General features: G+C 39.0%; 1 protein-coding gene across 2 annotated transcripts in view; it reads right to left on the reverse strand.

Moving 5' to 3' along the window:
* The window catches only part of Grid1 (glutamate ionotropic receptor delta type subunit 1), a 703,077-nt gene that overhangs the window by 255,353 nt on the left and 430,150 nt on the right, over window positions 1-17,574 (reverse strand). For both annotated transcript variants that reach the window (XM_048801681.1, XM_048801682.1), the window contains exon 5: window positions 16,779-16,832. In XM_048801681.1, coding sequence (XP_048657638.1) covers window positions 16,779-16,832 — 54 coding nt within the window. The remainder of the gene's footprint in view (window positions 1-16,778; window positions 16,833-17,574) is intronic.

Raw genomic sequence — 17,574 nt, forward strand, 5'->3', positions numbered from 1 at the left:
ACACCTGATAAGGACAACTTAGAGGAGGAAACATTTATTTGGTCTCGGAGCTTCAGAGGTTTAATCCATAGTCAGCTGACTTCATTGCTTTAGGCCTGAGGTGATGCAGAACATCATGGCAGAAGGTGTGGTAGAAGAGAGTTGTTCTGCTCATAGCAACCAAGAAGCAGAGAGAGAGAGTGTGCACATGAAAAGCCAGGGACAAAATATTTAATCCCCAAGAGTGCCTCCAGTGACCCATTTCCCACAACCTACCTATCTACAATTATCACTCAGTAATCCATTAAAATTATTAACCCATAAATACGGATTCCATAAAATGGATTAATCCACTGATTAGGTTATGGCTCTCATCTAATTGCTTCATCTCCTGCATTGACACAGGAGATTTGGGGGGATACATCATATGCAAACCATAATAGGTTGATAGAAAAACAATGCCTTCATGCATCTGTAAATACAAATGTTAAATCTCATAAGTTCCTTTTAGGTTGAGAAAGGAAAATAGATCTATTCCAATTAATAGATGGAAGGACATTTTCAGTGAATATAGTTTCTTTCCTTTTAATACTACTCATATGACATCTATTGGTTTATTTGCATGAGATTTTGTAAGTTCTTAAACCTTTTCCACAAGTGATGTTTAAAAATAAGATGATAATGTGCAAAATAATATAAAGGGAAGAAATCTAATAATTAATAACAAGAGTTTCAGAATAAGACTTTCCTTAATAAGAACTATATTACTGCTTCCAAATTATAAAAAGAAATCACATATTGTTGTAATTCAATCACTCATTCAATGTTCAGGTAGTGCCAAATGTGAGGAAGGAAGGTAAGGAGGGGCAGTGTAGCATAAAGTATATAATCCATAAGTTTGGAGTCACTCAGATCTAAGTTCAAATCCTGATCCTGCCTCTTACTGATTATGGCACTGAAGAGTCAGCCAAGCTCTCTGGCCTTTTTCCTTACTTGTAGAATGGAATACTGCAACCTGAAGTTCCTGAGGACCCAGTCCTCCCATCTTTCCAGGAGTGCACACTCTAGGTTATCACACCCTCGTGGTAGTATAACCTGGGACCAGCACTCCCTGCTTCCCCTGTGATATGGTTTCTTCACCTGGCTTTCAGGATTCCATCTCTTACTTGGTCTCCTTCTCCACCTCAGGCTGCTCCTTCTCAGATTCTTTGCTCTGGCCCAGTGTGGCCCTTAGTGGTCCTTCTTCTCATTTTTAGCAATACATTCCTTCAGTGAGCTCATTCACTATATGCAGATGACTCCCCAATTCTTTTTCCTTTTTTATTTATTTATTTATTTTTTTTTGGTACTGGGGATAGAACCCAAGGGCACTTTACCACTGAGTTACATCCCCAGTCCTCTTTAATTTTTTATTTTGAGACAAAATCTTACCAAGTTGCTGCGGGTTTCACTGAGTTGCTGAGGCTAGCATTAAACTTGCAATCTTTCTCCTTCCATTTCCCAAATTGCTGGAATTACAGGCATGTGCCACCATACTTGGCTGACTCCTTCGATGATTACCCCAAATTCTCACCACTAGCATCATCTTTCCTATGAACTCCAGCTTCATAAAGATGCATGTCCCCTCAGCACCACTCAACAGTCAAATAGGCATCTAAAAATTAACACAGTCAAACCAAATTCTTGATCTCACCTTTCAAATATGTACCATTACTGACCCCTCATATCAAGAAATGTCTCTCTTTCCAGTTCCTCAAGCTAAAAAAATAATAAATAATAAATTAAAGCCCTAGAATTATCCTTGACTTCTTTATCTCTCATAACCTACATCTAGTCCAATTATTCATATCTGTTTACCTCCCAAATATATCCAGAATGCAACTACATTGTGCTACCCTACTTCTACAACTATGATCCAAACCATCATTCTTCCTCCCTGGATAATCATGGTAGCTTGCTAAATATTTTCCCTGCCTTCTCCTTACCCTTCTTAACTCCTCAGCCATTTTTAAGACAGTTGCCAGAATCTGATTAAAATTAAACCACATCTTGTCATTATTTTGTCCAAAACCCTCGACTCATTTCCCACTTCACTCAATGAAAACTACATGTCTTGCAAGGCCCACAATGTCCTACATGACCTGGCCTCCTGCCAGGCCTTTGACTCCTCCTCTCCACTGCTCTCTCCATTATTCACTCTGCTTCAGCTAGACTAGCCTCTGTACTGTTCCTTGGGCCTTCCCATGAGGCTCCCAACCAGAGACTTCACACCTGTCATCATGCAAAAAATGTTCTTTGTCCACTTCAATGCACAGCTTCCTCACTTACACACTTTTTAAGTCCCTGTTCAAATATTACTTCATCAAAGAGGCCCTCTATGATCACTCAATATGTTAGAAACCATTATTTCTCCCTCTTTCCTTCTTACACAGCTTTATCATTGTACACAGAATCTGTAAAATTATGTACTTAATTGGTATTTTTTCATCTGTCTTCTCCAATTCAAAATATGTTCAGCCAAGCCTGGGGTGGTAGCACAACAGCAAGGTGCTAAGCAACTCAGTGAGACCCTGTCTCTAAATAAAATATAAAATAGGGTCGGTGATGTGGCTCAGTGGTTGAGTGCTCCTGAGTTTATTCCCTGGTATCTCCCCTAAAAGAGAAATGTGTTCAGCCAGGTGCACTGGCACATTTCTGTATTTCCAGCTACATTGCAGGATTTTAAGAGAATCAATGAAGTCCAGGAGTTTGATGCCAGCCTGAACAACACAGTGAGATTCCATATCATATAGAAAAAAAAAAGGCTTCATAAAGCCAGCGATTTTGTAATTGAATAAAATAATAAAGGTGACATCCATTATTAACCAAGATGGTGGCACAGGTACTGGATTTACCTACCTGCTGGAAATAAGTAAAACGACTAAACAAAATTTATAAAATAATAGTTTACAAAGCACTGTACAATAGGCAATAAAGGCTAATGATCCTTTTAGACAAGGAAGGAAAGTGACCCCTGTGATTAAACTAGAATACTGTCTTGAGGGATTTCCACACCACAATGCAGTGGGGAAGAGGGACATGCAGAAGCCAGTACGATTCAATGCAGTGAGGCTCTTTTGATGACAGACTGGAAGGCCAAGGCAGCTAGAGTTCATCGGACTGAATTCTACAGACAAGAGAACAGCATGGAAAGAGAAGAACATGCTACACCCAGAGGGTCCTCCTTTAATTATCATCAGAGTACTGACCAGGGATACATGAAGGAAAAACTATATGTGGTAGGAAAAGAGCCAATCAAAAAGTTAGAGAGATCAGTGATGGAGCTCACACAGGGCCAAGAATTGTCTCCTTCCACCATCTAGGCTGGAAAACCTTGTACTTCGTGTGCACTGGGTAAAATTCTCAGGAAGTATATCCTTAGTAGTACAGAATGATAAGCCCCAGACTGAGTTTACTTGAGAAATAACTAATAACACACAAAACAAGAGGATCAGAGTGTTTCCAAATAACTACATCCTAGGAAAAAAAATTCAAGAATATTTATAGAAATGCAAAAATATCCAGCACTCAGTTTGGTAAATTCACAAGTTCTTGCCTTTAATAAAGACAAACCAGCATTCAGAAAACAGAAAAACAAAATGATAATAAGAATATTCAATAAATCAAAACTGACCCAGAACTGAAACAGAAATAAGGACTAGCAGGTAATAACCTTAAACAGTTATTTTAGCCATTTTATATGTTCAAAAATGTAAGTAAAGACATTGAAGATTTATGAAAAAGATTCAAACTTCTAGAGGTCAAGACTATAATTATGAGGTTAAAAACACACTGGGTAGGATTATTGATAGATTAAACACCAAAGAATAAAAGATAAGTGAACCTGAAGACTAACAATAAAACTGCAAAATGAAACAGAAAAAAAAAATGAGAAGAATATCAGTGCCGTGTGGGACAACTTCAAAAAGTCTAATATATATGTAATTGGAAACTTCAATAAGAGGATAGGGAGGAGAAAAAATATTTAAAGAAATAGTAGGCAATATTTTTATATTGAAGAAATAATACATAAGTTTTGATGAAATATAAATTCACAAGTCCAATAGCTCAAATATCTGCAAGCACAGAAAGAAAGAAGGAAAGGGAGGGAAGAAAGGAGGGTTAGAAGTAGGGAAGGAAGGGAAAGAAGGAATGAGGGAAATTCTAAAATAAAGCAAAAATAAAGGATTTGGTACCCACAGGACAACAAAAATAAGAACATTAGATTTCTTGTCAGTAAAAGTTAGAATACAATGGGGCAACATTTTTAAAGTACTTAAAGCAAAAACTGTCAACCTAGAATTCTACACCCAGCAAAAGTATCTTTCAAAAACGAAGGTGAAATAAAGTCATTTTCAGACATAAAAGCTGAAAGCTGTCAAAAGCTGAAAACTTTCATCACTAGCAGATCTACACTACAAGAAATGTTAAAGAAATTCTACAGGCAGAGGGAAAATGATACCAGAACAAATACAAATGCTCACAAAGAAATTAAGCATCTGAAATGATAGTTACATCTAGGAAAGTACAGATTTTTCTTCTTATTCTTTGAATACCTTTAAAAGATAATTGATTATTCAAATAAATATAATAGCAATGCATTGTGGTGTATATAACATATATAAAATTAATATTTATGACAATAATCACACAAAGACCAGGAAAGGATAAGTGGAATATGTGATTGTCAGATACTTGTGAAGTGTAATAATGACACTTAAAAGTAGAATGTGGTAAATTAAATATGTACAGCCAACCCTCTATAACCATGCTTTCCACATTTGCAGGTCTAACTAACAACAAATCAAAAATTTTCAATCAAAAAATATTATGCTGTTGCTGAGCTGTACTATGTAGACAGGACTACATGGTTGCTTCTGTACCAAGCATGGACAGACCTTCTATTGTCTTAATTCCCTAAACAGCACAGCATAACAACCATCTACATAGCACTTAGAGCATACAGACGTGCTTCCTTTTATTGTGCTTCACTTTGTTGTGTTTCACTGACAATGTGGTTTTTATAAATGGCAGGTTTGGGGCAACCCTACATAAAGCAAGTTTATTGGTGCCAGCTTTCCAATGGCATGCGCTCACTTTGAGTCTCTGTGTTATATTCTGGTAATTCTCACAACATTTCAAACATTTTCATTATATATGTTATGGTAGTCTGTTATCAGTGATCTTTGATGTTGCTATTGTAATTGTTTTGGGATGCCAAGAACCATATCCATATAAGATGGCGAATTTAATTAACAGGTGACTGCTCTACCAACTAGCTATTTACCCATATGTTTCCCTCTCCTCAGGCCTCCATATTCCCAAAACACAGCAATATTGAAATAAGACCAATTAATAACTTTACAATGGCCTCTGAGTGTTCAAGTGAAAGGAAGAGTCAAACGTCTCTCACTTTAAATCAAACACTAGAAATGATTAAGCTTAGTGAGAAAGACATGTAGAGACTAAGACAGGCTGAAAGTCAGGCCTCTTGTGCCATTTAGCCAAGTTGTAAATGCAAAGGAAAAGCTCTTGAATAACATTAAAAGTGCTATTGCAGTGAACACACAAATTATTAAAAAAAGAAAAACAATCCTAGTGCTGTAATACATGAAGTTTTGGTGGTGTGGATACAAGGTCTAAACCAGTCATAACATCCCCTTAAGCTAAAGCCTAATCCAGAGCAAGGCCCTAACTCTTTCCAATTCCGTGAAGTCTGAAAGAGGTGAGAAAGCTGCAGAAGAAAAGTCTGAAGCAAACACAGGTTAGAACATAAGGTTTAAGGAAAGATGCCATCTCTAAAACATGAAGTTACAAAGTGAAGCAGCTGACAGTTATCTGAAGATCTAGCTCAGATCATTAATGAAGGTAGCCACACTAGACCACGGATTCCCAGTGCAGACAAAATAGCTTTCTAGAAGAAGATGCCATCTAGGATTTCTATAGCTAAAGTGAAGAAGTTACCTCCTGGACTTGAAGCATCAAAAGAAAGGCTGACTCTTTTGCTAGGGGCTAATGAATGTAGTGACTTGAAGTTGATGTCTTATCTTCACGTGCCATTCTATAACTCCTGAAGTCCCTAAGAATTATACCAAATATACCCTGCCTGTGCTCTATAAATGGAACAGCAAAGCCTGAATGACAGCACATTTGTTTACAACATACTTCTTAACTTTATTTTAGTTTTTGAGTAACATGCAATAATTTTACATGTCAATAGGGTGCAGTATAATATTCAGGCTCATACATACAGTGTTCACTGATCCACTCAGGCTAATTAGCATTTCCCTCTCCTATCACTTCTTTATGTTTAGAGACTTTGAGCCCCTTCTTTTAGATGTTCATAAAATATATTATATGTGGCTGTGTGCTATAATCATCTCTCTGTGTGGCAGAATACCAGAACTTATATCCTCTATCTAACTGTGCTTTTGTATTCATTATCCAACATCCCTTTATCCTCAACCCCTGACTCTTTCCAGCCTTTAGTAATTACTATTCCACATTCAGATTGACTTTTTAAGCTTCCACATATGAGAGAGAACATATAGGATTTCATTTCACTTAACATAACATCCTCTAGTTTCATCTATTTTCCTGCAAATGACAGAATTTCATTATATTTTAGCTGAATAATATCCCACTGCATGTGTGTATCACATTTTCTTTACTCATCTGTCTATAAGCACTTAGTTACTGTGAATACTGCAGCAACAAAATGAACATATAGGTATCTCTTTGATATGCTGATTTCATTTCTTTTAAATTTTGTTCCTAGAAATGGAATAGTTGGGTCATACAGTATATCTCTTGTTTTTGTTTTGTTGTTGTTGTTGTTGTTTGGTTGGTTGGGTTTTTTTATTGACTATTTAGATCTATTGCTCAGAGTAAGAGTCCTTTCAAAATATTACTGCTCATTGACAACGTATTTGGTCACCCAAGTGCCTGATGAAGATGTAAAATGAGATTAATGTTGTTTTCACGGCTGCTAACAAACACATCTATTCTGCAGTGCATGGATCAAGGAGTGGTTTTGAGTTTGACGTCTTAGTGAGTAGCTCTACTAATACCAGATAAAGTATATTGCAAAGAAGAGAAAGTTAGTTTCCACAGATAAAGGAGGTCCCTTCATAATGGTAAACAGGTCTATTAATCAAGAAGATATAAAATTCCTAACATTTATACTGCTTGTAACAAAGCTTTAAAATATATTAAACAACTGATAAAACTTCAAGGGAAAATGAACAACTCACAATTAATATTTTAATACCTTTCTCAATAACTGATGGAATAAGTAGCCAAAAAAAAACCATCAAGGACATTAAAGACACAAAGAAAATTATCAATAAATTGACCTAATTCATATTTATAGAAAGTACCACACAGCAGTTTACACATCCTTTTCAAATGCTCATGAAACATTTACCAAGACAATATGCTATACTATCAAATCAGCCTCAATAAATTTTAAAGGATTTAAGTAATAGAAAGTACATTTTCCGAACCACAATGGAATTAAGTTGGAAATTGATAACAAAAAGATCCTTGAAAAGCCCCAAATATTTCAAATTAAATAACATTCTTCTAAATAATCCAAGGGTCAAAGAAGAAATCAAAAAGTAATATAGGAAGTATTTGGAACTAAATAATGAATGCAGCATATCAAAATTTATGGGGTGGCACTGTCACTTAGAGGGAAATAGCAATGAGAAAAAGGAAGGTTTCAAATAAATGATCTCAGTTTCCCCAAGGAGCCAGAAGAAAGAAGAGCAAATTAAGGCCAAAGTAAGCAGAAGAAAGTAAATAATAAAGACAAAAACAGAAATCAACTGAAAATGATATAGGGAAAAAAATGAGAATATAAATGAAACAAAAAATCTGGCTCATCAAAATCAATAATATCAACTAATCAGACAAATTAAAACAAGAAAAAAACAGAAAAGAGAGATATAAATATCAAGGATGAGAGAGATCATGTCTACAGAATCAACAAGTATTTAAAGAATAAGGAAATACTGTCAACTTTTTACTTAAAAATTTGTCAACTTAGATGAAATAAGGAAATCTCTTAAATGACACAAATTAACTCAAAATAAACTCAAGAAGAAATAGATAGCACTATGTCTACTAAAGAAATTTAAATTGTAGTTAAAACATTCCATAGGGCTTCACTGGTGCATTCTAACAAATTCTTATAGAAAAAAAAAATTAAAATTCCACACAAATTCTTCTAGAATTGAACACTTTTCAACTCATATTTTGAAGTCAACATTACACTAATATCCAAACCAGAGAAAGACATTAAAAGAAAAAGAAGAGACCGATACCCCTTGTGAACACAGAAGAAAAAAAGCCTAATCAAAATGTTATCAAATCAAATGCAATACCATATACAAAATACATCATTATGAGTAAGTTGTATCTTGGGAATCCCAGGTTGCTTTAGAATTAGAAAATCAATAAATGCAATTTAGCATATTAACAAACTCTAAAGAATAATCATATGATTATCTCAGTAAATGCAGAAAGAGTATTGGACAAAATTCAACCTCAATTCTTGACAAAAATTCTCACCAAACTAGGAATAGAACTCCCAGTCTGATAAAAGGCATCTCCAGACAACCTACATCTAACTTAACACTTAAAGGTAAAACACTTGTATGTTTTCTTCCTAATATCAGGAAAAAGAAAAGGATGTCTGTTGTCCACACTTACATTCATCATTGTGCCAGAGGAACTCATCAGTGAGATTAGAACAAGAAAAAGAAATGAAAGGTATCCAAATACAAAGGAGGAGATAAACTCATATTCCCAGAGGTCATGAAAGTTAATATAGAATATCTTGGAATCTATGAACAACTGCTAGAATTAGTAAGTTTATCAAGGTTCCAAGGTACAAGATAAATATGCAAAAATCAACTGCATGTCTATATGTCACCAATGAACAACTGGAGATTAAAATGCTTTTAAAGTTATAATTTGCAATAGTATCAACAATATAAAATACTCAGGGATAAATCTGAGCGAAACTGTGAAAGGTCTGCACAATGAAAATGATAAAACATTGGTGAGAGAAATTTAAGAAGGCCTAAATTATTGGAGAGATACACCTTTATAGTTGAGAAGACTCAATATTATTAAGATGTCAATTCTCTCCAAATTAGACTATAGATAAATGGAATTCCAAATAAAATTTCAGGTATCAGTTTCTTAAAAAGTGACAAGCTTATTCTAAATTTCACATAAAAATTCCAAGGACCTAGGATAGCTAAAACAACTTCAAAAATGAAGAAGAGAGGCTGGGGTTGTGGCTCAGTAGTAGAGTGCTTGCCTAACACATGTGAGGCCCTGGGTTCAATCCTCAGCACCAAATATAAATAAATAAAATAAAGGTATTGTGTCCACCTACAACTAAAAAAAAATATTAAAGAATGAAGAATAAAGGTAAAAGGCTAATATGATTTCCCATCTTATTATAAATCTATGTTAATTAAAAGAACATGGGACAACTGGGCACAGTGATGCATCCCTATAATTCCAATTGCTTGGGAGGCTGAGGCAGGAGAATCTTGAGTTCAAAGTCAGCCTTAGCAACTTAGTGAGGCCCGAAGCAACTCAGCAAGACACTGTTTCAATAAAATTAAAAGAGAGTTAGAGGAGATAGAGGGGTAAGGGAGGGGAGGGGGGGAGAGAGAGAGAGAGAGAAAGAGAGAGAGGGAGGGAGGGAGGGAGGGAGGGAGGCAGGCAGGCGGGCATGAGCACGTAGCACTGGGGATGTAGCTCAGTGGTTAAGTGCCCCTGGGTTCAATCACAGTACAAAAAAAAAGAGGGAGGTCTGGTACAAAGATAGAGGGAAAAAAACAAATCAATAGGACAGAATAGAACAGAATAGAAAGTTCAGTAATGTTTCAGATACCACAATAAAAGCATCTCAAATTAAAAAAATGTTTGCCCCTCCAAAGACAGTGTTAAAATGAATAGACAAGCTCCAGACTAGAAGGGAATATTTGTAAAATATACATCTGATAAAGAGCTTGTATGATGAATACATAAAGAACCTTCAGAACTCAGTAATTAGAAAGCAGATAATCTAGTGAAATGGACAAGATATTTAAACAGACACTTTACCAAAGGAGATATATAATATAGATGAGAAATAGGTTCACAAGAAAAGATACTCAATATCATTAGTCATCAGGAAAATTAAAATGAAATCACAATGAAGAATATTACACACCAATGCATTTCCAACAGCTGAGATCGAAAGGGCTGACCACACCAAGTACTGAAAATGACGTGTAGCAACTGAAACTCTCATCCACTTAAAGCAGTTTCTTAAAAAGTTAAACATTCATCTACCACAGGGCTCAGCAATTTCACTTTAAGTATATACCCCCAGAGAAGTGAAAGCATACATCCATACAAATACTGAGGCATGTGAGTCGATAACAGCTTTACATATAATAGTCAAAAATCTAAAATAACCCAAATATCCATTGATAGGTGAATGGATAAACAAATTGTAGTGTAGTCATAGAATTGAATACTCCTCAACAATAAAAGGAAAAAACTATACATGCAACTTAGATGAATCTTAATTATATTTGAGTAAACTAAAACATACTGAAAAAGAGAAATGAATACATACTACAGGATTCTACTCTAGAAGATACAAACAATCTGTAGTTCCAGAAACAGGTCAGTAGTTGCCTAAAAAGCGGGAGGGGGTGGGGCAGGAAGGTGAGATTACAAAAGGGAACAAGGACACTTTGGAGTGATTAATGTGCTCACTGTCTTCATTTTGTTATGGCTTCACAGTTGTATACACATGCCAAACTTAACTTAAATATGTGCATTTATTGTATGCCAATTAAACCTCACTGTAGCTATTAGATTTTAAATAAAAAAAATTAGATAATAAAAGCACTACTCAAAAACAGTGCCTAGCCCCTTCTAATGTCTGATAAATGGCAACTCCTATTCTTCATTCAAGGATTCTAAGTTGGGGCTACAGAAGTGGGTAAGATGTTGTTCCTGTCCTCAAAGACACTGCAATCAGGCTAAGAAGAGAAACAAATGAATAGATTACAACAAACGTAATTGCTTTAGAGTGATACTAAATTAAATCTAAAGACGCCAAATGGCACAGGGACTTAATATTCAAACAGAATTAGAATCTTCAAAATGAAAGGGGAAAAAATGAAGTCTTTTTCCCTCCCTCTCTTTTGAGTCCCAAGTAGAGATTTCTTTAAACTATGTGATTCAGCTTCTTAAAGTCTTTTGCTTCTTCTATGTTGTAAGAAGCTCTGTAGAGCCTGCAACGCCACCACCTGCCAATTCCCTACAGAGATGAGCATGTGAGGACCAAAAGTACATGAATGTGTTTCGGAAAAACAAATGCATGTGGCAGACAGTGTGCACTGCCTCATCCTTGGATAAGGCACCGCGAGCACTAGAGCCTGAAGATGCCTGCAGGAGACACCTGTTTCTCACTGTTAAAGTCATTTGCCCTCTTTGATCACAGAATCCTTTTCCACAAAGCACTGACGAATTAGCTGGACACATTTTCCCCAGTGTGCAATTTGGGGATTTCTGCAGGAAGCCTAACTAATGCTTCCCCTGCCTTCCTTCCTGGCTGCTCCACCACCTGCCCAAGGCCAGGTACCAGGCAGAGGGAGCCTGGTGCCCCATCTGATCATATGCAAGCATAGAAAAGTGGGTGCAATGGAAACTTCTGAGTCCATAGAGAATTGGAATGATTTTGAATTCCTCTTCCTTCACATCTACATAATTGACAAAACAGAGTAAAGATAAGGAAACAAGAGGCAGAGCAGCAAGAGATTTAGCAAGCAAGCTCCTCTGCGAATGAAACCCACAAGCTGGGAACTTTAGGAAAACTGATAGAAAGGAGATCCAGACTCTCACAAATAGGCTATCTGGAGAGTCACTCACATGCATCAATCCCCCAACACAGCAAGCTGGGTGAGGAGTACAGGATGGCATGGGATTGCTCTCTGGAGAAACCAGGGAGGTCCTTTTGGCAGAGAGAATGTTTCACAGACCCTGTAAGAGAGGTTAAGTCCTGGACAGAGTTTGGGGAGGGTACAGCAGGCAGAAAGGAAAGTCCTGGCAAAGGTCTAGAGGCAGGAGGAAGAAATTTATGGGAGAAATAAGAAGTCACGGGTCCACTTTCAGGGATGAATAATGAGATAGTGAGTAATGCTAAGAAGAAAATAAGGGTGCAATGATACAGTAGGGGCTGGAGTGGACTGGGGTAGATTGCAGGATGTGGGTTTTTCTCCAACTGGCTGCAGTCGACCAGAAGGACAGGACAATGATCTTTAAGATCAGATACACTGAGCAGGTGTCAGGGAGGATGGTGAGTTCAGAGACACACACACTGAACTTCAGATGGGAATGGAGCTTCCAAGTAGCTGAGTCAAAAAGGCAGCTGGATCTCTGGGTCTGGAACTCAAGGGCACAGTTTGGAATGAACATGGGATATGGGTGTCATCAACATATTCTAGCAATAGGAGAGGGGTGCTGCGTGCCTGCTGACTGTGCCTCCATCCTTCTAAGAATCTACCTCCTGATGGACCCTTGGTGACCCATCAATCACCACTCTGCATCTCACTCACTGAGCCTCAAAGATTAGCGTGTGTTTCTATGTTCTTAAGCCTCTTAAACCATTTCCATCAATGTTTGCTGTGACTGCATGAATGGAAAAATAATTCTTAACAATGGGAACTGTCCAGTAACAAATGGAACATTTCAAGTCCCTATCACAATCAATCCTTCAAGAGACTGGGAGTCATATTGCATATTCCACAAAAGGAATTCCTCTAGGAAGTTCCCAAGAAGCAAGACGATGAGATGCACATCACCAGCAGATGCAGAACTTTCTGGGGAGGGAAATATCCTCTTTGTCCAGATATCTATCCACACCAAGAATCCCCATGATTTACTGGACGAGCAAGAATGACAGCCATGTCTGGGTTCTGCTAAAGGTCACACACAGAAGAAGCATTTTACCATGACTAAAAGAGAGGTTCTAGAGGCCACATATCTCATCCAAATCAACTGATCTTGAACTGGAAGTCTCTGATGAATGACCCACAGTGGTTCCCTCCAGTAATCTGAGAAATGGGTCTTAATTGCTGCCTTTGTCTTTTCTCTAAGGCAGATTATGAAAAGCTCATTGATGCAATTGGCCATATGCTATGGGCATCCACCTGCTTCAACCAAGCTTTTCAAGAATCTATTCTTTGCTCAGAATATTGAAGATTCAGTGATGAGATAGATCTGGCCATGACCTCAACAATTATAGTCTCGTGACTACCTTGATTAATGGTTCATTTTCTTTACATGAGTTCTTCTGAATACCCCTGCTTCTCCAAAGTAACACAACTTAGTCAATTAATGAAGATACAGTTTATGCCCCCACACACATCTGCCTGCCAGTATCTCCACAGTGGAGCCCAGAGACTTACAGAAGAAACTGTCACTGAGACACACACAGACACAAGCCTTCCTCTGCCTCCACTGATCTCTTCTCCAAATAAAACAGGTCTGTAATATACAACCCCAGGACTAACCAGTGAAAGGGCAGATGTATTAAGAAAACCACTACATAAAGAAAGCAAACAAAAACACATGCCCTTGAAGGTTTATCTTGAATCCTGGAAAATACATTAAGCACGTCAAATACAGAGGAAGAACCAGAGACAGAGTCTGTAAAGCATGAAGAGAGCAGGGGTCACAGCTGGAGGACCCTTCTGGAAGAAGATAAAAGTGGTAGAAGAGGGAGGAGGCACAAAGCTGAGCTTGTCTAAGGAGCTGAACTTCCTTCAGGGAAGTGGGAAACAGTTTTAAGAAGTGGAAAGACAAGGACTCTGAATAATAACTGAATTCTAGAGATCATGTTGATAGAAAGGGCATCATCAAATGCCCAACTTTGACACTCTATTCTTTGTTTTTCCTTTTTTCCCCCTTATTTTATTCCTAGTCATTGCACAGAAAAGTGACTGGCAAGTATTTGTCTGTTACTCAGTATTTAGATTGCTTGAAAAATTTTTGCAGATATTAAAATGATTTTACACTGCAAGAAGAATAACAGGACTTCTGTTTTCTATGGGGCATCCTGTAACAGGAAACAGTATTTCTGAACAGGGCCGTCTCCTAAGGACAAGCATACATGTAACTTAGAGAACATTTTCAGTCATTAGCCAGGGGTTGTGCTGAGGGCCAAGCTTTACCAGAGGCATTATCTTTGGATCTCAGACTTCAGGAATGTGCTGGCCCCAGTGGTGAGCCCAAGACTGTCACCATCATTGTGTTCTACTGACAGCCTTTACAGAATCAGACCCTGAACACAAGTTTAGGATCTTTCCAAGCCCAAGCGCACAATCATGTCATTGGGTGAAAAGGGGTATGAAGCCAGACTGTCTTCATCTAGAATCCTAAAGGCATCATTTAACAGTCATGAGTGATTTAACCCTTGGGGCCTCTGTTTTCTCATATGTAAAATGGAGATGATAATAACTGAACTATAACTGATGAGGACTAAAAAGGTAACAAATGAAAGGTGCACTTTAGAAAGGTTAATGGTTGTCCTTGGCTTCCCAAAGGAGTCTTCTTGTGGAAAAGGAAGCCAAGAAAGGAGGAGAGGTACCTGAGGAGTCTTTTTCGGCAGAACACACTTACTTGCAGATCAGTGTGCACTGCCTGGCTGGCCCAGGATGTGCTGCTGACCCAGTGGGGCACAGCTGTGGTCTTGAGTGAGGCTGTTCCAGTGTGACTCAAGAAGTGCCCCCCATACCTGTTTCCTCCTGGTGACACTGAGCTCTGGGTTCTAGCTGCCTCAGAAATGCCAGTTTTCCTGAGTAGGGAGTGCCCTAGGGGACCTCACACTGGGGTGCCTGAAGACAGGGAGTCTGGAAGGACAAAAGGCCCTGGGTGTGGGAGTGGGGGGGCTTAGAGGAAGGAAGGGAACCAGGTTAGAAATGTAAAAACAGAGCACGGTTTTGAAGACTGACCACAGAGAAACACTGTCTGTTGGATGTGGAGGAGTCATCAAAAAAGTAAACCTAGCACCAGATATTTGACATCAGGGGCACATAGAATGCTTCCTTTCTCTGGAACAAAGGAAGTTGGGCTTTGAAGAAGCTGTAGAGAAGCCAGCAAAGCACAGAGAATCAAGCCTTCCAGAGGATCAAGGAGGTCTCTTGTAGGTTCTGAAAAGCAGGGAGGGGCGGTCACGTCCCTTTGCCTAATTACCAGCACACATCCTACCACAGCACCCCAGGGGAAATGGATGGTTACTGCGCATGTCTCCAGCTGACCTGTGCAGACATGGAGCTAATAAGGTGTAAATTCATGGAGGAAAACCATGAAAAGTGGATCTTGGGAGCAGTTACTATCTGATAGTACCTACACCGTTATTAACATTAGCTACCCAAAACTATTTCAGCCATATTAGCACTGAGCTAATGAGAAATACACATCATAAAAAAAGAAATTACCCACATAATAAACCTTGCATCTTCCAGAATGAAGCCATTAGAAATTGATCCACTAATTTAGGAGCAACTGAAGGCTGCAGCCCAGATGAAAACACCAGGAAACACATTCTCAAGTTCACTCCCAGCTCACACACACTGCAGTCACACAGGCTGCCTTGGTTTGTAGTTCCTAAATAAACATGTGGTCAGAGGGGATTCTTTAGGAAAGCTTGGCCTGTGGTTACTGGCCACTCCCAAGCAATGCCTGCAGGCTGGGAGAAGCCAGGACCAGGCAGGCTGCAATGACATCTCATGTTCCCATTACCCTACTAGGGCCACAATAGTGAGATGGCTAGTCAAGAGGACATTTCCTATGCAACCACTTTAAATGGGTACATTGATCCTGCTCCCATTGCCTACACACACAAACACACTCACACAAGCACACTCATAAATGCCTATATACTCACATGTCTGTACAACTGGCACATACATTCACACCCTCAAACATATAAACTTACATGCACATACAACTCATACTCACATATACTCTCACATATATGCAACTCATACTCATACACTCACATGCAACTCACACGCATACATATTCACAGATACACGCTCACATGCATATACAACCCACACTCACACATATACACATAAATACATACTCATACAGGTATACACACTCACATGTACACTTACACCCATTTATACACAATTACTTACATTCACACTCACACATGTACATTTCCACATACACTTACTCAAACCTTTATCATACATGCATTCTTACACAGGTACACACTCATGCACATACATACTCTGGCTCACACTCAGGCACACTCATATTACCCTCCCACACCCTTAGCATCCTGCATGCAATATGGCCTCTCCCCTCCTAATTCCTTGTCCCACTCCCTGTGCATCCCATTTGCTAACCTGCTCTAATCTCTCCAGCCCCAGACCCTGACTGGCTGCCTCACCCTACCCCACACATCTAATGCCTCACACCACTTCTCTGACTTTTGACTTTCTCATGGACTCAGGTCTTAATTCTTTCCCTGGTCCCCACCTGGTATAGGTGAGCATCTTGGCAGGTCAAATCCAATTCTCTGACCTCTTGCCTTGACAGGACAAAGCCCAGGATTTATTCCAGCCCCTAAGTCAAAATTGGACATGAAAGGATTTCTCTGAGCTTTGCCAAGGGATAGGTGAATGTCAGTGCAGGCTGTGCCCTCACCATTCAGGGGCTCTTACCTCATTCACAAAGACCCAGTGGCTGTCCTTGGAAGCTAGGTTGGTCTCCACAGCCTGCAGAGAGAAAAAGAATGTACATGAACACAAGCAAGCCAGAAGCTGGCAGACACACAAGATTGTGGAGATGGGGTTTTATAAACATTGTTCTTGCAGAATTTCTTCCTTACAAAACATGCCATTCCCCTGGGGCCCACTCTGGCTGCCTTAGCCACAAGAGGCATCATCTGAACACAGACATCTGATTTCCTGCTGTTCTTCTGTACTCTCCTGCACCAGCCCTGAGCAAGGTTAGAGGCTCTGGTTCCTGCAGGCTTCACAGGGCCACAGGCAGAGGCACAGCCTCCCTTCCCAAGAATGCCTGCAAACACCTTCCTGCAGGGGCTCTTAGGGAGGACTCTCATCATTGCCTGAGGCTACAGAATCAGAAAGCCAGAAGGTTGAATGTATGGCAGCTTGTTGGACTGTGCTGAGTGACACCGTGACACCCAGAAGACAGAAGCTCAGAGCTAGGGCTCAGAGCTTCCTTCACTTCATTAGGATCCACAGAACCTGCAGCTCTTTCTAGCTCCTGGGCAGTGGCCCCACCCCCATTACTCTCTGTTAGACTGCTTTGTTCTATTTTTATAGAAAAATATTTTTCTTATTGTCTGTCTCTGCTAGGTTGGGGGTTCCATAAGGTCCAAGTCCATGTATCTGAGGCACACCTGTGTCCCTAGAACTTTACCAGCATATAACAGGTGTTCAATTAATATAGTTGAATATATGATTAAAGGCCCAGGCAGACAGGGCCCAATTA

This window comes from Marmota marmota, unplaced genomic scaffold, assembly GCF_001458135.2.
Source record: "Marmota marmota marmota unplaced genomic scaffold, marMar, whole genome shotgun sequence".
Classification (NCBI taxonomy): Eukaryota; Metazoa; Chordata; class Mammalia; order Rodentia; family Sciuridae; genus Marmota; species Marmota marmota.